The sequence below is a fragment of the Myxocyprinus asiaticus genome, chromosome 12, assembly GCF_019703515.2.
Source record: "Myxocyprinus asiaticus isolate MX2 ecotype Aquarium Trade chromosome 12, UBuf_Myxa_2, whole genome shotgun sequence".
In the NCBI taxonomy this organism is placed as follows: Eukaryota; Metazoa; Chordata; class Actinopteri; order Cypriniformes; family Catostomidae; genus Myxocyprinus; species Myxocyprinus asiaticus.
Genome location: NC_059355.1, coordinates 46,448,323 through 46,473,388, shown reverse-complemented (window position 1 = coordinate 46,473,388; position 25,066 = coordinate 46,448,323). Strand labels below are relative to the sequence as shown.

The 25,066-nt window shown below is 34.6% G+C and overlaps 2 protein-coding genes across 2 annotated transcripts in view; one reads left to right on the top strand and one right to left on the bottom strand.

Moving 5' to 3' along the window:
- Positions 1-5,720: 5,720 nt before the first annotated feature.
- LOC127449494 (eukaryotic translation initiation factor 6-like) lies at positions 5,721-13,595 on the top strand. The gene is made up of 7 exons (XM_051712969.1): positions 5,721-5,795; positions 6,309-6,450; positions 9,655-9,740; positions 10,533-10,708; positions 10,871-11,047; positions 12,946-13,127; positions 13,233-13,595. The coding sequence occupies exons 2-7, from the start codon at positions 6,344-6,346 to the stop codon at positions 13,240-13,242; spliced, it is 738 nt and encodes a 245-aa protein (XP_051568929.1). The 5' UTR covers positions 5,721-5,795; positions 6,309-6,343; the 3' UTR covers positions 13,243-13,595.
- Positions 13,596-13,716: 121 nt separating this feature from the next.
- The window catches only part of esyt1b (extended synaptotagmin-like protein 1b), a 50,878-nt gene continuing 39,528 nt past the window's right edge, over positions 13,717-25,066 (bottom strand). Inside the window, exons 42-52 of the mRNA XM_051712920.1 lie at positions 23,341-23,389; positions 23,107-23,196; positions 22,925-23,020; positions 21,372-21,443; positions 21,194-21,280; positions 20,795-20,941; positions 20,541-20,680; positions 18,330-18,461; positions 17,537-17,645; positions 16,848-16,897; positions 13,717-15,839 (exon numbers count right to left, since the gene is read on the bottom strand). Coding sequence (XP_051568880.1) covers positions 15,812-15,839; positions 16,848-16,897; positions 17,537-17,645; positions 18,330-18,461; positions 20,541-20,680; positions 20,795-20,941; positions 21,194-21,280; positions 21,372-21,443; positions 22,925-23,020; positions 23,107-23,196; positions 23,341-23,389 — 1,000 coding nt within the window. The 3' untranslated portion in view covers positions 13,717-15,811. The remainder of the gene's footprint in view (positions 15,840-16,847; positions 16,898-17,536; positions 17,646-18,329; positions 18,462-20,540; positions 20,681-20,794; positions 20,942-21,193; positions 21,281-21,371; positions 21,444-22,924; positions 23,021-23,106; positions 23,197-23,340; positions 23,390-25,066) is intronic.

Below are 25,066 nucleotides of genomic sequence, written 5' to 3'. Positions count from 1 at the left end.
CTTTATGCGTTTATTATATCTGTGTGTGACATATTATATAACAGTTCAAATGTTCGGCTCTACGTACACTATAGTGGTGCATCCTTATTAGTGTTAAAGTATATTCCTTAATGGTATAAGTTTGTCTTGTGATGGAAGGACTGATGGAAAGACTGCTCGAAGTAGTCTAACCAGGCTATTTTAAGATTGGGATCATTGAAATTGCAATATACTGAGAGTAATTAACTCCAGGGACATAGTTTCTTTTTATTTTAATCTGCACTATTTTATTCAGGCATTTTTGTAGAAATGGGATCAGGTTATTGGACCATGCCATTTTCATACGTAATTCTGAAAAGCATTGAGCAAGCCAGTATTATGTGAATATATTTACACATTTTACATCCAGCTGACCTAATGTGAGATGTGAAACTTTTAAAAGAACTAGTGTATGTTTGAATGTTTAAAGGTGGATATCTTTAGAAACGTTTGTCGTAGGGTCGTGTGATAGAGGCTTAACATATGAAAAGCTATTTATTTATCTATCATTAATGGAGACATAAGGGTATTCTACACAGTTGAAATCAAGGTGAGCCATGCCTATAACTACATTAGTTGCACAGAAAGACAATTAACAAAACTGTACAGGGAGACACAGAAATAGGAATTCTCTGGTAACTTGCCTCTTTTTTAATGGGTATGATTGTGGCTTTGGACAAGAGTCACTTTTAACCCAAGCTGCTGTTGCCTTTTGTTTTTTTAATGGTACTTTTATGAGACTAACAATCGGACAAACATATCAGAGGTAGTCAATGAAACCACTGTATTTATGCGTTTGATTACAGAGGGTTGATTTTATTGGAGATTTTATCTGAGATAGCTTTAAAGTTTTTTGTTTGGTTATTTTTCTTGACTGACTGAGGAATTTAAACTGTATATAATTTGACAGAATTTAAATTGACCAATTCCGATTCTGACATTAAACTTTTGATATTTTCTGATGATTTACAGGTCAAATATTGCTGTCTGTTCAGCTTTTGTCCAGGTTTTAATGGCCGTGTAAATACAAAAATGTACTGAAACTTTTCAAAGTTCAACCTTTTGTATTTTTCTTTCACTCTAACAGTAGCGTATTATTTCACATTGTCATGCATAATGTTATCATACTAAAGAATAAGAGTGATTTTAGATTAATATTACATATAATTTAAGCTTTATTTATGTTCAATTCTGTTTTAATTCCATAAACAATTGGTCATTTTTATTGTCGTTTTTCAGTTTACAGTTTTACACTGTGTAATCTAAAATCACCATGTTCAAAGAAATGTCAATAAAATAAAATTACAGAAATGTTAAGTGTCATGATAATTACTGGATGGATGTTTACGATACAATATTACAATTAAGTCCATTATATTTGTGTAAATACACTTTTCATTGTACAGATAGTGTAGGTGGATATCAACTACATAACAATACATATGTCTGATATCACGCAGTCAATAAGTAAGTGTTGAGCAGAACAGATTGTGTTTGAGTCACCATTTGTTTTACATTGCATGAAATACAAACCTAAGCCAAAACTCAACAAAGGATGCATATTAATGTTTCGTGGTGACTGACTTAAAACACACACATTGCACAATGTATTAAAGGCATAAATGGCATCAAACTCATTTAAACAGCATTACAAGCCAGCGACATCTTGACTTTTGTCCCACACCGATTATGGCACTCATCTATCTATCTATCTATTCATCCATCCATCCATCCATCTACCCATCCATCCATCCATCCATCTATCTACCCATCCATCCACCCATCCATCCATCCATCCATCCATCCATCTACCCATCCATCCATCCATCCATCCATCCATCTATCTACCCATCTACCCATCCATCCATCCATCCATCCATCCATCCATCTACCCATCCATCCATCCATCCATCCATCTACCCATCCATCCATCTACCCATTCATCCATCTACCCATCCATCCATCTCTTTCCTACGTCCCATGATGCTTAGCGAGAAATATGGGCGTTACTTCCGTTGTCAAGTAAACACAGATGTTGCTGCCGGGTACGTCCGTTCATTATTTCGTTACGGTGTTGAGATTTTGAAAAGAGCGTGTATGATTTCGTATGGACATACATCAGTCACTATATCAGTGTGTTACCGAACGATAATAAACTGTAAAAAGTCATAAAGACAAAGAACAAAACCGGTGCATTGTTTCTCCCAGATGCAGTTGAGATTTAATCTAAGCACAAACGCAACATTTCGAGCAAAATTATTGGTTGTTTTAGTATAGTACCTGTATTAGTTCAGCTTCAGATGTGTGTGCTTGTCATCTTGTCACTCTGCATGTTGTTATGGTGACACACTAATATGGCAAGCCGTTTTAGCTTTTATTCATTCGCAGGATAGGAATGGTTGATATCAACAATTCAGTTTTCACTAGTTAGAATTCTAATTCTTGATATCAAGAATGTACTTCTTACTAGTAAATATATAATTTTTGATATCAACAATTATATTGTTACTAGTAAAAATATAAATTCCTGATACCAAGAAATTAATTTTCACTAGTTAAAATGTTAATTCTTGATATCAATAAATCTAGAAATGGATTTCAGATATCAATAATTTGGAGTGTAATTAATGATATTTAAAAAATAATTTCTTTCTAGTAACAATTACATTACAGATATCAGAAATTAAAATTGTCACTAGTGAAAACTGAATATCTTTTATCAAAAATGAGCATTTTTACAAGTTGGAATTCAATTGTTGATATCAAAAATTGGCATTTCCACTAGTAGAAATTACATTCTTGATATCAAAAATTATATTTTTTTACTAGTAAGAAAAGAATTGATATGTGAAATTGGACTTTCAACTAGTAAGAAACGAATTTTTGATATCAATAATTGTGTTTTGAATAAGAGTGAATGACATATCGATGTGAAACTTTACTAGTGAAAATTCAATTCTAGATATCAAGAATTACGGTTTTTACTAGTTGAAATCCCATTTTTGATATCAAGAATTCACATTTTTACTAATGGAAATGTAATTATTGATATCGACAATTGCCATTTCCACTAGTGAAAATGTAATTGTTGATATCAACAATTCATATCCTGCGAATGAATAAAAGTGAATTCGGCTTGCCATAGACACCGTTTTAAACCTCAAATACCATGTGTTTTTTGTGATTCAATCACAAAACATTTTGCACCCCGTTTACAACTATATTTAGCGCTGACCTTTGCGATCGGATCATCCGAAACGGCGTCTTATTACCAGCTGTAAACAGCGGCTGTGTCTCGTTTCAAAGGCTGTGTGCTAGGTAGGACGCGTCCTTTGAAGGCTGTAGTATATCGAGTGTCCTCCTTCGTTTAAATGAAATGGCCTTCGTAGGACAAACGGAAACGGAACGTAACATAGTTGCTATGACAGCACGTCACTCTTTAACAAGAGGGAGCGCTTCGATTGAGAAGGGAACAAAGTCCTTTTGGAGGGAATGCATGAGGTACATTTTAAGAGAGTTATAATGATGCAGAAAGAAACAAACATCGATTTTAAAGGTGTACTTTTAGTCTATAATACTTTATTTTAATGATATATTACTATAATTATACATATTATATACTCTGCACCCGTCTACTGAGGTACTTCAACTTGGGAATTAACATTACTTGCGTTTGAACATCATATTTCGAGCAAATTGGTGTAATTTTATTTAGACAAATGATGTTCATTTGAAGCAAATTCCGTTGAAGCAAAGAACTGTGGGTTGTGAGCGCCCACGAAGGATACACCTCATGCATCCTCCAAATTCCCATGAAAGAAGGTCGCAGTTGAAGGCTGCATTCGAAGTGTCCTAATCGCTTTTATGAAACGAGACAGCTTCAATGGCATATGCGGCCGACAAATGCGACCTCCGGAGACGCAGCCTTCGAAACGAGACACAGCCAGCGTCTTAAAATGACAGCTGCCAGAGCTAGGGAATGCTGTAGAACGACTTTGGCGGAAGTCCCACCCACATTCGTTTCCCCAGTAAGACCCCCAGGAAAACGGTGGGAAATTTTTTATTTATTTATTTTTTTAATTATTTAACAATATCATATAGAAACAACATGGCAACATTATACATCATTGCAATATAACAATGAGATCAGGTGCAAAAGAGCATACATTTATTTATAAATAAATAAATAAATAACAAAAAATTAATTAATTAATTAATTAATTAATTAAACCAAAAAGCTAGGGTTTGTTTTTCAAATCATATTCTTCTATTATATCAAAAAGTTTTCTCACATTTGTACTTTTCATCAACATAAGGGCATTTGTATAAGAAAGACGCATATTGTGAAACACGGAAAACCTGGGTTTCACTTTCAAATATTTAGATTTATGTATATAAAATGTCCCAAGAGTAAGGATATTATTAACCAGAAAATCGTCTTTGTTGCTGTTCATAACAAGTCCATAGACAATGTCCTTATGAGAGAAGACATCAAGAAGAGGAACCTTTGGGTAAAGCCACTCATGAATATCAAGCCATAAAGCATCTACATACATACAATGGAAAAATAAATGATCAGTAGTTTCAATATTATCACAAAATACACAATTACTAGTTTCAATTCCAAATCTTAGTTGTACAAATTCACTGGAGGGATAAACATCGTTTAAATATTTGAAATGAATATCCTTAGCTTTGGGAGTTAATGGGAATTTTAAATAATTTGTACGTAACCTGTAAATTGTTTCTTTTGAGAAAAACTGTGAAATAAAGTTTCTATAAACTACAGTGGGGAATAAAATGTTATCAAACATATTTCTGATAGTTTTGTTGGGAAATTTAGTTTCTTTGAAATCGCAATCGCAAATTAAAAGTGATGGGAGACCCAGGGTGGTGGGATTAGAATTTGGATTATAGGATGTGGGGAAAAAATGTTAACGGTAGTGTCAACAAACACGACGTCACGTCGAGACTCTATCGTGATTGGCCCACAAATCCACTGTGCCAGCAGAGTTGTGTCCCGTTGCTATGCAGGTTTGTAGTGTGTGACAAAAAAGCCATTTGGACAACAACAGATTACAGAAATGTAAATGTTCTAAGAAGAGAGAGAGAGAAAAAAATATATATATATATATATATATATATATATATATATATATATATATATATATATATATATATATATATATATACACACACACACATATATATATATATATATATATATATATGTAATTATTTATTATGCTATTGAGTGGAATTAGTTTGTACATTAATAGCATAAGAGACACGTGCTATTATTGTAAGAACCACAAGAAAGTTGTGAATTGTACAAAAATATTTATTATCAAAGATATTTGAATATCTTTTTTAAAGGCATTTGTGATTTATTCTTCATTTTAATTTTTTATGATATAGCCTTTGTTTTCTTTTTGATGTTTATTTGATTTTAAATTGATACTCTATATACAGCTTAACTTAATACCGTACATATAGATGGACGGATAGACAGATACATAGATAGATCTCTTATATGCACTTTTAAATGCAAAAATTATGCTTATTAACATATAATTCTTCAAAAAATAAAAAACAAACAAAAACGATCAAAGAACTTCTTACAAGAGAATCAAAACAAAAAGGCAGCGCACTGGTTGGTTTCACATGACCAACATCGGCTGACGTAGCGCGTAAGGTAACGTGTTGACGTCAGCACGCATAGGACGTGAAGTGAGCACGTGGGATACTGGAATCCACGCTCAAGAGAGTGACGAACGGTAAATATAAGATTATTATATTTAATTACATTAGTACTACATTACTTAATCGTTAGATTTAGACTTTAATATGATTTATTAATATATATCGCCATCATTTAATATGTTCTTCTGAAATAAACAAAACCCTGCAGGCAGATATTATTGAAGCTTTAACCCGTCTGTTGTGTTATGAAGTAAGAATGTTCTTTTCAGACAGGTGAATGTAACCCACGATAGCAATGTTGTTTCTGTTTTGGGTCAATTTGGCCTGAGAAATACAGTGAAACGAATAAAAATAATCAGCTTCCAGGAGTGTAATGCTATTCCAATCAGAAAATCTTGGCTTTTTACAGATCAAATGTTTTATATCTGAAGTCTCCGAGAGCCCCATACATAGTAGGCCTAATATTTTTAATGGAAGACATTTGAAGAGAGTTGTCAAATTGACGTTTATAATCAGGCTTTTGGAGTTGCTCATTTTACACATTTAATTCCCTCAATGATCTCACTATGAATGTTGTTTCCCAACAGTTTTGGAAAGCTTCAATCAGTTCAGTAGTGTAAGAATGGCTGTCCGTGCATCATTTGAAAAGAATAATGAAATTGGCTGCTTTGCCAAGCTCACAAACACATACTGCCTGGTTGCCATTGGCGGTTCAGAAAACTTTTACAGGTAGGTCTGAAATGAATATATCCTCTAGGTCTGGGCGATATGTAAAAAAAACATTTCAGCAATAATTGCCTTAAAAAATAACGTGATATCCGATTACATCATCATCCCACCTGCTAAAGGTTGGTGCATTTAAAAAAAAATTTTTTTGCTTTATTGATTTTGCTTTCAAAATTTAATTCATTTATTGACTCACAAAAAACTAGGGGGGCCTGGGTAGCTCAGCGAGTATTGACACTGACTACCACCCCTGGAGTCGTGAGTTGGAATCCAGGGTGTGCTGAGTGACTCCAGCCAGGTCTCCTAAGCTACCAAATTGGCCCGGTTGCTAGGGAGGGTAGAGTCACATGGGGTAACCTCCTCGTGGTCGTGATTAGTGGTTCTTGCTCTCAGTGGGGCGTGTGGAAAGTTGTGCGTGGATCGCGGAGAGTAGCATGAGCCTCCACATGCTGTGAGTCTCCACGGTGTCATGCACAGCAAGCCATGTGAAAAGATGCGCAGAATAATGGTCTCAGAAGCGGAGGCAACTGAGACTTGTCCTCCACCACCCGGGTTGAGGTGAGTAACCGTGCCACCACGAGGACCTACTAAATAGTGGGAATTGGGCATTCCAAAATTGGGGAGAAAAGGGGATAAAAAAAATAAATTAAAAAAAAGACATTTCTAAATTCAAATTGCACTTTAAATTAAACGACAAAAGCATTAAAATAACGAAGTGATCAAAAAATCTTATTTAACCACCTCCCCAAATCCAAACATTTACCGTCTCCAACGGCTCCATTTAAAATCACGCAAGCATCCGTCAATGACACCAGATGGAAAATTACTAATAGCCTACAGATTAAGAACTAAAGACTATTATAAATGTAAAGACAATGATAATCGAAATATATAAGCCTAATAAATTCCCTTGTGTTCCCAAAATAATGCTGCCAAATGTGTGTTCTTGTCGAATTTGTTTGTTTTGCGTTTTGATAATACAGTTAATGCTGCCTAAAGAAAATAAAATAGAGCTCAATTTTAGGTTCAAGGTGAATGTGTCTTGTATTACTTTGATTTCTTCACTTTTGTCTTTGTTTCTTTAATACAAAGATATATATTACTGAACCTGCAGAGTTGCATTCACAATGCATGCTAACCGTGTGGAAATAAAGTGAACTAAAGTCACAGCACCTCCTGAGATGATCAGAGATTATTTGCAGCATTCTCATAGATGATAGTATTCTTGCTAACAGTTTTCAGATGAATGAAACAGAAAAAAAAAAAGAGTGAAAACTCTGTACATGCGCTTTTTCCATGAGACCTGTTCCAGCTCGCGCTGCACGCCTCTGAACAAACTGCGAATCAGACACAAGTAGTAGCTATGTTTCTATCCAAGTTGTGAATTTATGCAAAAAATCAGAATATTGCAAAAACAATGTGCGGATAAAGCTGCGTTTCCATCCCTTGCATTCAAAAGAACAAAATCGTCTCTTCTGGGGAAATTGTAGCGACTGTGTGACTTTTTTATTAATAAAATACTCGCGGTTTAGGACGCGCAGACAAAACACTTTAACTCGTTTCATGACTGGAAATGACAGCGCGTCACACAGTTCTGGGAGCACTATGTGTGTGTGCGTGTGTTCCTCCAACATGAGTTTGCGGTGTGGATCTTTTAGATATTCTTTAAAAGTATCAATAAACCTGCTCTTCAGGAAAAAGTGCAAGTTTGTTTTTGACTTATTTGCTCTGCAGACTCTATGCAGGCTTTGGATTTTTATGACACCGGTATTTCAGAATGACCAGAGCAACAATTTAGTTGCGATGATTGGTCCGCTGGTTCGTCCAGTTATGAATGAATTATTCAGTCACATGATTTTTTGGATGCGCATCTTGTATTCCTGTTAAAGGAGCAATATGTAACATTGAGATCAAGCGTTTAAAATGTGTACTGCAGTCCAAATTCAAAATATTGGAGAGAGTTGTCTCTCCTGCCTGCTACTCCCCAGACTTGAAGCTCACGCAGGTTGCCATATTGAGGACACGCAACAGGAACGAGCAAACTGACAATGGCAAGCGATGAGCCTTACACTGTAAATTGATCAGCTAATGTATATGTTTGCAGTGTTTTTGTTGTTTGCAAATTATAAACCAGCTCATTTGGATTGTTTATAATGCTGTCTGTGTTAGCTAGATGTATTGCTGGCTTCCATGGCTGCAGCGTGCTGTGTTTGCCCGCTAACTTATCTATCAACCCAGGGTGTCGAAATACTATTGGGAAATGGGCAGTAGGCAGGATCACACAGGCCAAAACAAAAACAGAAATTCCGGCCCGGAACGGACATTTCAAAGTAGAATATACTGGCTGTAGCTTTGTTTTTGGAAAAGCCAGTATTTCAACTTGGCATGTTTCCTAAATCTCTGATAACATATTATGATCATTTTATGCTTTAGTACAGTAAATATATTACATATTGCACCTTTAAATTCAATAGGAGTTTATTTGGTAAATGTGTTTCCATCATAGTTTATGCGCATTTCTTCTTAACGAATAAAAAATGTATCCACGTCAAGCGAGCATATACATTTTCTATGGGCATTTTTTGGAGATTTTATTCGCATCTTGGTCTTTCCATCCAGCAGATTTGTGCGATATCCTAAAATGCGCATAAAAAAGCGTTGACAGAAACAAAGCTATTAACGCCTTTTCTTTTGTCTGTTCTTAAAAATAGAATAAAGTGTGTTTCTTCAAGCACGTCTTGTGACTAACAGCATTTCTTGTCATGTGTCACTCCGAGATGTCTTGCAGCAGGTTGCCCGATGCCCGCCTGTTGCGGGTAGATGAGCAGAATTACCCACGCATGAAATACATTTGGACGGGGAGCTTGTGAACTGACGGGTGCTAGTTTCACACCCTGGTCACTGTTTAATATATTTGGTGACTTCCCAGATCCATGGTTTTGCCATTTCCCAATATTGTCGATCATCGTCTGTTCGCAATCGACATCGGGATCTTTGTAAGACATTGTCGATATCCGATTACATCGTCCTATTCCCAGCCCTAATATCCTTGCTTAAATAGCTTCTGAATTATTGTGATCTCTTAAACTGAACACTTCTCTGAAGGAGACCCTATAATTATCCTAAAAATCATAATTTTAGTATTTTGCTAGAGTTCCAAGCAAAAATAAATGACCTCATGTGATTTTTATTTTTTTATATTTTCAGTGTTTTTGAAGGCGAACTTTCAGAAACAATACCGGTTGTCCATGCCTCCATAGCAGGATGTCGAATTATTGGCAGAATGTGTGTGGGTAAGACAATTTCTAACACAATTTGAGATAAACTAGTTTTGACTGCTAGAGCATTGACCTTTCAAAGATATATTGGTTAAAGGTTGACTGATATAATGGTTTTACCAATTTATCGGTGCCGATAGTTATTTTTGGAACTATCGGTTATCGGCAAAAAAACGATGACGATGGTTTGCAGATATTTTTCTTATTATTATTGCTGCTCCATGTTGATCTGTGGCCAAAACCCTTCATCTGGTGAATATATAGGCTACGAAAATCTTAATTTGGTGAATATTTACATATAGAGCATTGTAACATAGCCAAGACTCTGAAAACATCACTGTTTATGGACTAATTCACAATTATTTATGTTATTATAAAAAAGACACGTATGACAATTGTTGCGATCACTTGCATCAAACGCATCTCTGATTTTACTCATTTTGGACTATGTCTTACATTCAATAAATTGCTTTTAAAAACTGTCAACCAATTAATCGGTAATCGGCCGTTTCCACCATCTGAGTTATCTGCATCTGCAAAATCCACTATTGGCCAACCTCTAATATAGGTCATATATTCTATACATCACCATTATATTCATGTAGAATATCTACTCTATACACACACATGCAAGGATGTTTGAATAAATAATGTAACAAAGACCTCTGTTGAGTAAATATTCCTATTTAAAGCATACTGTGAGGTCAGATTAGGTCTTGTTACTTTAGCTCTCCTACATAATGCATAATAGGTGTTTCATATGTTGCAGGCTGTGTAGGGACACTTAATGACGTCTTCAATTCGCAGGAAATCGTCATGGTCTCCTGGTGCCCAATAACACAACAGATCAAGAGTTACAGCACATCAGGAACTGCCTGCCAGATTCAGTGTGCATTCAGAGAGTCGAAGAGCGACTTTCTGCACTGGGGAACGTCATCGCTTGTAACGACTATGTTGCTTTAGTCCATCCTGATCTAGACAGAGTAAGAAAATCCCTCATGGAATGCTATCTGAAATGTAACCTCAAATGTTCTTCTACATTTATATAAAAAATATTTGTAGGTGGGCTATGCCTTTCCATCAGTTACAAATCAGTGTTTAAGTTTTTTTTTTTTTACTCATTTTAGTGAATTATTGTTATTCAGGAAACAGAAGAAATCTTGGCAGACACTCTAAAAGTGGAAGTATTCCGGCAGACGATTGCAGAGCAGGTGCTTGTGGGTAGTTACTGTGCCTTCAGTAATCAGGGTGGTCTCGTTCACCCCAAAACATCTATTGAAGATCAAGATGAACTTTCATCACTCCTGCAAGTGCCTTTAGTGGTGAGTGACTTTGTTTAAAGTCAATATGAAATTGACCCTTCGCTAAGCTCCGCCCCCTCGGGTACGGTTGCTCGCTCTGACAAGCTCTGCAGAACTCCCCATTGGAATGAATGGGAGATTGCCGTGAATGATGTGGTTTTTGGCTATATATTCTAATAAATGGAATGGATAATATTTTTACATGGGCTGGTATGAAGAGTGACAATGTAATGCATATTTATCTTAAGTTTTTTTTTGTAAAAGAAATTAAATTACACAGTAATTTGATTAAAAACTGTGGAGACTGTAAATCAGAATCAAGGCAAACGATTATTACGGTCACTTGAAAAGAGAAAAACTTCATTTAATAGCGATTACACGTCTAATAACATTAGCGTAAGTGAACAGAGCTGTTTATAATGTCTCATAACGCACTCATTTTGATGCTGTGAACTGTTTATTTACTATCGCTTTTACCATGACTTGAATTAACGTTCAGTTATTAGCTTTAATTTACCTTGGAGCAAATGTAGGCGTCGTTGCAGATGTTATGTTCTTTTAGGAATGAGGGCAGGTTTAATCCAGAACATGCTCTTCTCCAGATTTCTTTAAAGATTATTTTTTAAAAAGACAGAAAAACACTGCTGGTGTCTTCTCTGGGTAACTTGGGTCACTATTACAAATTACCCGGCAACAAGTGTTTTACATTTTTTGGATTATTTTGATTAAAATCCTGCTTAAAAGTACTCAAACACACATAACTTCCATAGGCTGTCATTGGAAAATAGCAAACGCTTGTCAGAGTAATGGCAGCAGGGCAACAGTTGCTCAGACAGGATTGGTCAGAAGCGCTTTTAAGGCGGGGCTTCGCGAAGGGTGAATTACTTCCGTAATGTGATATATTTTTAAGAAATACACGTAGTTTTTTCCGAGTATTCAGTGGGGAAAATATAGGGTGGGGCTTGACGTTTTCGGTTGAGAATTGATTGGAAAAAAAAAATGTAGGCGTTATATACCATAATGGAGTCAAGTAGTTGAAGGAGTGATATTACATTTTTATACATGGAGAAACATATTTTTTTCCTTTAGAATAACAGGCATGGGTGGATTGACAAGGAAAATCTAGTGGGGCAATGCCTCATCTTTTATCTCATCACCTTATTTTCACTATTAATGTTTAAATATATATATATATAAACCTGAAGAGAAACATTTTCAGTTAAATTAATTACTGTCAGTTAAAGGTTCAAGAAATATATATGCATTTGATCAAAAACCTATATGCAGATTTTTTTAATTTAACATGGTTAAAGACTATGGCTATCAACAGAATAAGTTAATCAGGATTAATCGTATTATTTCCAACTAGTATTTAGAAAGCAGAATGAAACCATAACATAATGTCAAATTTTGTAATGTTAAACTTTTTTTCTACATTTTAGCACTTGTTATTTTTTGACATTTTCAGTGGACCCCCTAGCACAACTTTGCGGACCCCTGGAAAACCCATCCCTTAGGGGACAGGGAGGGAATTCATTTTCTGAAATAGTTTTGCTTTCCTTTGCAATTATTTTAGGATCACTCATAATAAGTTTTTTGTTTTTTGTTTTTTTTGAGTCCATCCATTTTATTCAAAGGCCAATATGTCCTCCTACACTCAGAATGTAGCTGATAAAGTTATTCGCCCCTTAGGGAAATTTATAATGGTAACCCTGGTTTTAACTGAAAGGCAGTAGTTGCAACAATTGTTACTAATGTCCATAAAGCACATTCAAATTTCTTTTGACAGTGGTTGCTTATACAAAATAAGCAAAGTTTTACTAACTTGGTAAATTTATTCAAGGGGCCTTGTTCAAAATGTACCACTTTAAATTTGTGAATTGAAAACCGTGTACTAATTTGTGTCGTTCCCACTCAAGGCTGGAACTGTGAATCGCGGGAGTGAGGTGATCGCTGCTGGTATGGTGGTGAACGACTGGTGTGCGTTCTGTGGACTGGACACCACGAGCACTGAGCTGTCCGTCATTGAGAGCATCTTCAGATTAAGTGAGACTCAGCCCAGCGCCATAGCAACTACAATGAGAGATTCACTCATTGACAGGTATGTGATCACGTCTGTTAGTTCCCATTTACAGGGATGAATTAAGGCAGGTTATTAATATTATATACCACTGATGGGGATTAAACCTTATTCCCTCTTTTCCAGCCTCACATAAAACTCAGATGGTTCTGAATGGTTTGGAGATTTGCGGGAAAAGACCTGCAGAGGACCTGGAAGGCGTAATCCAGTGGTTTTGAAGCCTGAATATGTCTTGTCTCCTTTAAGAGGGAAAAGCACTCTTCTTCTTACTATGAGCAAACGTAGTCATTGTAATATTCATGTATGAAAATTTTGAGATGAAAACTTTTACGTTAAATAATGCCTGATTTTAACCAAATCATCAATTACTTCAGACGTGGGTAAAAAGACACCTCATGTCTTTAAAAAGTGAGAAATGTACAGACATTTTATTGTTTCTTTGTGCAATGCAGTGCATCATCAATAAAGCCGTATATGGATCAACACTAACACTGCTTTGAGTTTAATATGAAATAATTGAACTTCTGCAGAAATGCCTTGTTATTCTTGAGTTATGAAGTATTTAATGATGGCTATTTAGTCTGAAAGTCAACGAAAGACAACATCCTGACAGGGTCTGCCATAAGTTTTATTGAGAGCTCTGAATACATGGCTGTACATTCAGAAATGTGACTGTGTGAATATTGCATAGTGCAGAAGAACATGGTGGTTTTGAATCTTTGGCGTTAAAACAGGGTTCCCAATCTTTTTTAATGATTCTTCCAGTGATAACTTGATAAGGATTATGAATCATTCCATTTCTTAATCAGTTTGGGTGATTCACCGAAAAAGAAATGTCAACAGAACGATCCAGTCTGAAAGATTTCATTAAATCCCATGACCTTTCCAGGCCTGGGAAACTCATAATTCTGTGATATTTCCAGGTTTTCCATGGCTGTAGGAACCCTGGTTAAAGCATGTTTTAATGTATAACATAAAAAAGACATGCACACAAGTGATATAACAAAATGATTATATGTAACACAAAGATTAAATGTAACAAAGGAATCCAGTACAATACAATGTCTACTAAGAATGCAAAGAAACAACTGAAAAGTAAATGCATATTAAAAAACAAAGTCTGTAGATAAAGGCATTTTGTGTTTGGTCTACATCTGTGTAGTATAGAGCAGTTCTTGGCAATGCTAAAAATAAGACTAAACCATACAACAACAACATAAAAAAAATCTGTCAAATTGCTTGAAAGTTTGTGACTGTGTCCCTACTCAGTATTACTATTTTAAGGCCTAAAATGTAACCTGCCACTAAAGCTTTGGCATCACAGTGGACTACGGATGCTACTCAAGCCATGTTTGATATGATAGCATCTAGACAGCAGCACAAATTCTGACTATGCAGTGTTGATATTCAAGGTGAATACATATAAAATGTTTTTATCTGGTGATACACAGACTTTCTCACAGGCTACGTAATAATACATCATCTTTGCGCAATACTTTGCAAAAACAAGTGGTTCATTCAACGTATGTTCCTTCATATATTCATTAACATTTAGATAATATCCAATAAAATCCATTAAAACACTCAATACACATCATGGTATCTACTTTCAGTTTAAAGAGATATTTTATATATATATACACACACACACACACACACACACACACACACTATATGGCCAAAAGTTTGTGGACACCATATGTGCTTGATGAACATTTGATTTCAAAACCTCAGGCATCAATTTCCCCCTTTGCTGTAATAACAGCTTCCACTCTTTTGGGAAGGCTTTCCACTATACTGTATGTAGTAACATGGCTGCAGGGATTTGCTCTCATTCAGACACAAGGCTATCAGTGAGGTCAGGAACTGATGTTGGTCGATGGGGCCTGACTTACAGTTGCAGTTCCAGTTCACCCCAAAAGTGATCAGTGGGGTTCAGGTCTGGGCTTCGTGCAGGCCAGTCACACGCCAGACACAGTAAACCATTTCTTTATGGACCTCACTTTGTTCACAGGGGCATTGTCATGCTGGAACAGAAAAGGGCTATCCCCAAACAGTTGCCACAAATTTGGAAGCACACAAAGCCCAAGCCATTACATAAAGAAACATTAATTACATTTTACTTTACTGGATTTAACTGAGTAACCAAATTCGTTAATTAGAAGGGGGTGTCCACAAACTTTTGGCCATATAGTGTATATATATATATATATATATATATATATATATATGTATGTATATATACACACATACACTCCGTATAGTGCATTAACTCTAACATACTTTTCCTTCTAAAACTAACTGCAGTTGTCCTGCAACCTGCACAGGAAGACGAAAACTTCTCCACACACCTGCATTATATTCTTCTCTGTGAATACGTCAGATCAACATTCAATGCTCTGATACTGATTTATACAGATATTCCCATTTCACCGATTTATATATCACTTCTGATCAAATACTCTTCAACGCTAATACTCTTGATATTTCAATATCGCAACAATATGTTTACAGCAACACAGCAAAGGCTATTTATATATGATCTGGTCATTCAAAAACCATCTGTTCATAAACAAACGTACGTAAGGATTGGAAATACATGATTTGAGAAAAATAGGAAAGCATAGAACAGCGATACATGATTACAATGTTGACCTGTTGAACTTCAGGAAGAGGTTTAGGGTTGGATGTCAAGGGCACAGTGTTCAGCTGTTCTCTTCTTTAAGATCAAACCTGACAGAGAAAGTAAAGTAGTGTTTTAAGAAGTTAAACACAGACGGGTCAATGACATGATGCTCTTTTTTTTTGGGTCAAGATCTATTAAGTAATTCAAAAATACAGAAGAAATTCACACACAATTCCATAACCTCTGTTATGATGAACATGTTTTCAATTTCTGAGTTCGAAGTCATTTTGCTATTTTTTTCCCCCTGTGGGTTAAAGTAAAAAATGTCTTCAAAACGTGGTGTAACCATCCAGAGCAAAAAAAAAAAAAAGAAAAGAAAAAAAATGGATGTAATTAAAAGCTGAAATTCTTGAAAAAATCTTTTAATCTTGGAATAATCTTTTATATGTCATTAATAAAATAAGATGTGAAATAGTTTTGTTTCAAATGCTAATAATATTTGAAAAACTTTTGTTCACAAAATCCAAGTCATGTGGTGTAACAAGCATGCAGGTAGCCATTCTGTTTTTGTAAAAAAAAAAAAAAAAAAAATTATGTATTTTTTAAAACATTTCCAAAAGTTATGACAAGGCATATTTTGTTCAGATCAATGGATTAATCCTAAGAAAACTTCTTGATACCTCATGATATATATATATATATATATATATATATATATATATATATATATATATACCTTAAATAATACGTTTGAAAACCTTTTTGAAATTAATAAAATGTACGTTCACATGTAAGGTGCAAGGAACATATTTTAATACCTTTTACTTGGTTACAATGCTTGATATTTTGTACGTCATAAAGTATTATTATTATTATTAATTTATTTATTTTCAAAAATGTATGAAACCAACATGGACACAGATATTACATTTCTTCTATCTTGATACATGTGTTTTAAACTGTATTTTTAAAAGATTTCTAATTTTTATCATCTTGGATAACCAGATACCAGCACAGAATGACTCAAACGTCAACATACTATATATGGTTTGTTTTATGTGGAATTGTTGCTTATTGAAAATGAATATGTGTGCATATTGTATTACAGATCTTACCATTCTGTGACTCCAGACAGCAAGTCAACATTCCCAAGGTCTATTTGCACCTACAAATATACATAAATAAACCAACATCAATACTGCAATAAAACCCAGAAATAATACATCAAACAGGTAAAAACATGTCCAGGTCACGTTTGACCCCTAAATAAATAAATAAAAAAGAATAAGACATTATATTTTCCCCAAAAAATGATTCTTAATGGTGATTCTCATTAGATTACTGTTATACATTATGTTTTTACTGTATTACAGTAAGAAATACTGTATGATTTAAATCTGCATAAATTAAAGTCAGAAACAAATACTACCATGGTGTATATGATGTTGCCTATACTTGACATTTAAAATAATACATCATGTTGTTTTTCACATTATAGCAATGAGAATGAGATTGTTTTGCATTACAGTAATGAGAATATGGGAGGTGTGGGGGCTTAATTGTCATTAAAACTAATGTCACGATACAGAAAATCTTAGTGGTCTACAAACTGACTTTAGCCTTTAAGTAAAATAAAATTCCTACTGAAAAACCAATTGGCTTTGTTTTGATTTGGGGGTGAAATATGACCTGAAATATTCCCGAATGCAAAGCGTTCTAGGCACACTCGTTTTAACGTAACAAATGTATCTTGCTCCGTGCTTTAGAGTTTCAGGATAGTTTAGTACAACTGAACTGAACTGACCTGGCCAATCACGTCTTTGTCTCGATGCATGAAGGATGACGATGCGTTTTTCACACACACACTGAGCGCTCGCCTCTGCGCCTCCTCCATAGTCATATCAAACTCAAACCTACACAAGAACATTCTTGTATGTGAAATATATACACTGAGACAAAAGCTGTAAAAAGACTTTCTCATATAACCATTTAAAAACTATTTACACCTGAGATAGTATATGAAAAAAAAAAAAAAAAAAACTATGGATTTGAGGACAAATCAAAAGAGAGAATAAATAGGACATAAATACAAAAATCATCTGAACTACACATATGAAATGGACACACCACACTTTCAAAAAAGTACTGTGGCAGTACCACGGTAAAGTGATGGTTTCAGATGGTAACTCTGATATATACCATGGTACAGGATGATTATTATATTAATATACCATGGTATTTACATTAAACTCCACGGTATTTCAAAGAATACCATGGTACATGTCTAAAATTCCAAAAAGTAAAAATGTACTCTTTTAGTTAGTGACCGGTCAACGCAAGCTTTACCAACTAACTATATGTCTACACGATACAAGAAATGACTGTGGTACAGATGGTAATAAAATGGCACTTTGATATAAACCACTGTACTGAATAATTGCTATATTTATTTACCATGGAATTTACATGGTACCTCAATGTACTTCAAATACCACAGTATGTCCAAACAAATATGGTAGTACCATGGAACATTTTTGTACTTTATTGTCAGTGCAGTACAAATTCAATCGCACACACACACACACACACACACACACCTTTCATTGAACTCTGGGTTCAGGTTTTTCTTCTTCACACTTGTCTTTCGTTTCGTGGCCTTGCTTTTATCTGGCAGTAGAATAAGTGAGATGAAGGTGTCCAAGCCATCCTTGGACGATGTAACCAGACTCCTAAACATACAAAAACAGCATTCAACACAGTCCTCACTTCACCTCAAATTGCAGACACTAGAAAAAAAAAACCTTACTTTATCGCCTATCCAGACATTTAAGGAATGTTCTAGGTTCAATGCAACTTAAACTCAATATAAGTGCTGTGCTGTCGATTACCACAGAAAGTAATGTTGACTAATGTTGTCCATCGGTTTGTAAAAAACAAAGGGAAATAAATGTAAAGTAATGCACTTTCAATTAGAGGTCGACCGATAGTGGATTTTACCGATACCGATAACTGAGAAGGTGGAAAATTTTAATAACGATTAATCTGCCAATATTTTTTAAAATCATTAATAGAATGTAAAAAAATCTTAGTCTTTCCTTACCTTGACAGGCACGGACATGGAGGCTACAAGGCCAGAATTAATAACATTCTAGATTGAGTTAATTGTGCACCAAAAATCCCAATAACAACCAGAAAAGAAAAACAAAGTAGATTTGGTGCAATAAAGCAGGACTTTTAACTAACTTATTTCAGGACTCTTATTTTGAAATGACAGAGACTTGGCTTTGTTAAAATACTCTATATTTCAGAATTTACCAAATAAAGCTTTTTAAAGCCTATAGATTCACCAGATGAGGTTTAGCACGATTATTCGTAAGATATGAAGTTGGAAACACGATGTATATGCTGACGGGGCATGTTTCCATAGTCGCATTTAGCTTTGCTATGGAAAATGTTTTTCTTTGATTTATCTTAACAAATTAACAAAATATGAATTGAGGTGAGGATAAAAATATGGATGAATATTGACAATGATGACAATATTTAGATATTAGATATAGCAAATATCCCCCGCAACGAGGTGTCAGTGATTGTTTTTAGTTTACCTCTAGAGGCTGCTGTTATACTTTAGAACCACATGGAAGAGGAACACAGAATGTATTTTTTTTTTTTTAACTATCGCCAGCTATCAGCACAGATTTTTATTGATAACCGATAGTTCCAAAAAGAAACTATCGGCACCAATTAATCGGTAAAACCGATATATCGGTCTACCTCTACTTATAATGGAAGTCTATGGGGTGTTCCAAAGAGATTAAAAGCAGAAATGTGCTTATATCTTTACCTCTGTGTCCCCAAGAAAGTTTGGATATATTGGATATATAGATATATTTTTGGGATAAAACTTTGCACAGATAGGGCTGATAAGTGATTCATGCTAACACTTGTAATCTTTAAAGGGGTCATGACATGCCTTTTTTTATTATTTAAAAATGTTCTTTGAGGTTCACTTACAATATTAGTAAAGAGTTTTGCACAAAACACAGTCACATATTTGTAAAACTTTGTCATTTTCACTCTCATTCTGACCCTCTGTCAGAAACGCTCCATTTTGCTGCTGCTTCTCCTTTAAGACTTGACAGTACACGCCCACTGTTCTGATTGGCTCTTGGCTCTAGACTGACCTGCTCTCTCCTTGCCATCTCACTACTCACCGCTAATGGGTGGGACAACAGAAGTAATAAGGTAAAGTAGGTGTTGATGTGTTGTTGTGGAGGTGGTCACATGCAATTGTAAACCAAAGTGTGACATCACAATGTGGAGGAAGTAGAGAACGAGTCATTTTAGCAGCTTGGTTTCAACAAATGCTCTTTTTGCAGTGAGGAGAAATTTTTGAGTTCTGAAACTTATGTGTGCGTTTTTATAGTACAATGACCTTATTTCTCTAAAGACCAAGGAAAATTTGATTCCTCATGTCATGATCCCTTTAAGTGTTAGACTTGTTGTATAGCACAAGTCATATTGACTACTTTTAAGCTATGTTTATGTTGCTTATGTTTTCATTTTTAGAGCTTCTTTGCTATGTACAGTACCACTACATATTTTAATTGTATGAGAAAAACCCCCCAGTGTGAACATTCTTCAAAACCTCCTTTTGCATTCCAAAGAAGACAGAAAGTCATACAGGTCTGGAACGAATAATGGATGAATAAATCAAATTTCCATTATGGGTGAACTAACCCTTTAAATTGTATTCAACCCAAAATATTCCTTCAAAATAATCCCAAGGCTATAAACAGTAAGCAGACCTGCATGCATGAATGACCACAATGAGCTTTTTCTGGAAGGAGATGGAAATCTTGATTTGTCCAGTGGTGGCTGTTTGTTTATTACTCAACACTGGGCCGGAACCCATGGCTACCAAAGCCGCCATCTTGGAATCCAAGATCTGGATAAAACAGAGATAATGTGGGTTATGATGTACAAGTTTGTTCAGGAAACAGTGTCAAAACATTTTCTGCATCTAAATCACTGTCTAATGACCGGAAATGTGTGTTCAAACCTTCAGTTGTGCCCTAAGTAGAATCTGACTCTGTGGTAGAGCTCCATCCAGATTCAACCATTGGTCCATCAGCAGCTCTGGTTTTGAAAGCAGCTCTCTGATTGGTATAACCAAAGAGCCTATCGGTTGGTCCCAGGCACTGGAGAGCTGTGGGGAGTAACAATATGAACATATTATGAACTAACATATTTAACCCTGCTCAAATTATACCAGTTCTTCTACAATAATAAGTCATATCAAATCATACTTAAGCAGAGTTTTTTACTATTCCGCATACTTATGGTTGGAGATTTCATCAAACCCTAAACTAAGTTTTAAACTTATTGAATGACAATTTTCCTGCATATATTCATTGCTAAATGCTATTTGTTTTATTTTTGACTGAACACAAATCCTTACCTTGATGACAAGCATGTCCTTCTTAGGGTCATGAACCAGGAATTGAAAGGTTTCATTCCACTGAGGAGACACTGAACGATCACACACCTTTAAAGACAACAGAAATAATTATTCTTCTAATATACAACTTATTTAAGAACTGCAATATTGTTATTCTGTTGTAAAATGAGTCTCTCGCCTTGGTTTTATAAGACGTTCCTCCAAGCACAAGTTCAGCTGCAGCTTTGGGTTCCTTTCCACTTTTCTTCAACTAGACACACAGAGAACAATCATTTACTCGCACTGAGTTATCAACAGGGTTCTCACGCCTTGTGCTAAATGAATGCCATGACTTTTCCAGTTGTTCATGATCACTGGATATGAATTTTTGGTAACACTTTACAATAAGGTTATATTTGTTAACATTAGTACATGTATAGGGTATCATGTATTAACAATAAACAATGATATTTTACAGCCTTTATTAATCTTAGTTAATGTTGATTTATCAAAACAATATTGCTCATTGTTTCATGTTAGTTCATAATGCATAAACTAATGTTAATGTATACAACTTTTAACATAAAGTCATTAGTTTATGTAGAAATTACCATTAACCAAGATTTATAAATGCTTTGAAAGTATTGTTTTATTGTTAGTTCATGTTAACTACTGCGTTAACTTTTGTTAATGAATATACAATACATGTAGAATAGTATGTAGAAATTGACATTTACCAATACTTCAAAATTTTTCATTGTTAGTTCATGTTAACTATTGTGTTAACTTACATTAAGAAATACAAAATAGTATATGTAGAAATCAACATAAACCAAGATTTATAAACGCTGTAAAATAAATGTTTTTTTTTTCACATTTTTTTTTTGCATTAATACAAAAAACAAATATTATTTTCATTGTTATTTCATGTAAACTATTGCGTAAACTTTTGTTAATGAATAAAATATATAGAAAATGAATTAGTATATGTAAAAATTAACATTAACCAAGAATTATAAAGCTGTAAAACAATTTATGTTATTTCATGTTAACTATTGCGTTAACTTATGTTAATAAATACATTATAATTTATTTATTAGTATATATGTAGAAACTAACATTAACCAAGATTTATAAAGGCTGTAAAATTATTATTCATTGTTATTTCATGTTAACTATTGTAATAACTTATGTTAATAAATACATTATAATTTATTTATTAGTATATCTGTAGAAACTAACATTAACCAAGATTTATAAAGGCTGTACAATTATTATTCATTGTTATTTCATGTTAACTATTGCAATAACTTATGTTAATAAATACATTATAATTTATTTATTAGTATATATGTAGAAACTAACATTAACCAAGATTTATAAAGGCTGTAAAAGTATTATTTATTGATAGATCATGTTAACGATTGTGAAAAAATTATGTTATCGAATACAACATATATGTAAAGAGTTAAAGAATTTTTAAAAATCATTTTTTATAGAGATTGCAAGCACAAAGAGCAATTTTAAAGCCAATGAAATATTTTAGAGTAGAGAATTACTAGTAAAATGTATAATCACTGTATACATTTCCACAACGTTTTAAGATTTGATTAATTGCCATGACTTTTTCAGGCATGAAAATCACAATTTTTCAATATTCCTAAATTTCCAGGTTTTCCATGTCCATGGAAACACTTTATCGAATAAATGTTTTTATGCAAATGACTTCAATTATTTGTGTGTATGACTCACGGGCAGGTCATGTGCTCTTTCTAACAGAATAAACAGCAGCCCTGCTGAAGGTATGGACTTGTTCTGGTACATTTGAGCACTTTGCATCTGCATTACCTGATAGAAAAAACACTCTATTAGTAGTATGTCAAAAATGTAATAAAACAAAGACTAGACGGCATATGTACTGATTTAAAACTGACTTGTTCCAATTTATCCCGCTGTGTTACGGTGGGCAGCCATTCCAGAACCAAATGGACTCGACCATGTTTTATATCATTCAAAGTAAACCACTGCGAAGAAAGTCAGTAAAGAGAGTTTGACACGAGAAACAGCTCATTCTTTTTTTGTGTTCTGACAAATCCGATAATAGTTTTGTAGTAGTCAAACAATACTATGCACTACAACCAAATAAAGTAGTTTAGGGTAGTACTCACTTCATCATTGTATTGGGAGTTGATAATATGTCCAAGTTTGAGGGTGAACCTGGACACATACAGGAATGTTAAGTAAAATATCATCATGTCGACTATCATGCTATATTATAGACTATACAGAAATGCTATATTTTGTACTGTTACTGTGAATTTCATTACATTTCTGGACCATATTTCACCCCAAATTAAAAATAAATAAATATATATTTTTTTTGCATAATGATATTATTTTCATGTCAATTAAACACACATCCCCCCAAAATACACATTTCTTTAACCTTGTGCGACCCCCCCGCGTCCACATGTGTGGACGTTGTATTTTGGCTTCACTATATGCAATGTGACTGACTGAATACTGTTCACAACACTCTAGACCAGGGGTCGGCATCCTTTTTGACATGATGAGCCATTTTTTATTTTCCTGGTCAATGCATGTATGTGAGTTTTCAAAGTTTGAGTCAATTTTTCTGATTTTTTTAATTGTTCATTTTTCATTACAAATGAAATTCTTTCATAACAGTTTGAGTGAAATATTTGTGCAAAACCTGATGATTATGGTATAATCACGATCCTACATGTGAATTTTCACGGAGCATCTTGTAAAAGTGTTTTAATGAAAGAAAACCTGTCCTTTTGTACAAAATGAGTTAACACAGTTAATGCCACAAATATGCTTATTTGATTACTGATCACAAATTTGTGTTGAATCTTAAATATTTCTTATGTCGTGGTGTTTCCTTATTACATCACGTGCTGTTTTGAAAGCAAAAAGAAACAAACGAAACATGGAATGTAGGCTGTCATTCATGCAGTCTGACCGAAGCAAAGCGGGCGCGTTTACTTGCGCGATTAACCGAAAGTGAAGCGCTGCCGGCTTGTAATGCGTGAATGTCTTGCACGCGCTGCACAAGTCTGTTGGGTATACTGCAGTCTCGTCACATTTTAACTTTTTGCTTAGTCTCCCATTCAGCTCATGAAAACAAGCTGCGTGATCATGAGGAAGGATTACATCAAGATATAGACTGGAATGCAGGTGCGGAATTTATATAAATAAACTATTCTACTCCTATCTCGCCGTTGCTGGCATGCCAGTGATTACTCCTCCGCGTGCCAATGCTGGCACGCATGCCATAGGTTGCCGACCCCTGCTCTAGACTGTCATTTAAGGGCTGAACTTCTGGCGCACCACATCACGTGACACAACAGCATGACATAGAAGTTTTTTGATTGATACCTGTTTGGTTATAAAGATTAGCATCTCTATTTTCGTTTGATATGGCGCTTAAAAAAACTTTGCGCATCAGCACGCTGATAAAAATGAAGTTCACATATGTGGAAGATGGGACATTATCCCCTCAAATGTTGAAAAAACATGTTAGTTATTTTGAATATTTTTCAACATTTACACATCTGTGGGTCATTTCATTTCGTTTTAGTATACATTTAGTTTTTAGTTTTTTTATCACTGTATAATATGGTTCTATTCATTAACATTAGTAAATGCATTTCAATATTTACTATGCATTTTCACATTAAGAATCAGTGTATTCATGCAAAAGCTAAAACATGTCTGAAACTTTTCAGAAGCTTTATATGGAGTTAGGATGAAAATAAGGTGCATTTCAAACTGATCTGAGACCAGTGAAGATAGACAGCACACTGGAGGTTAAGTCATTCACTAAATAGGGAGCAAGGGAGAAAGGGGACATCCTATGGCTTTCTATGC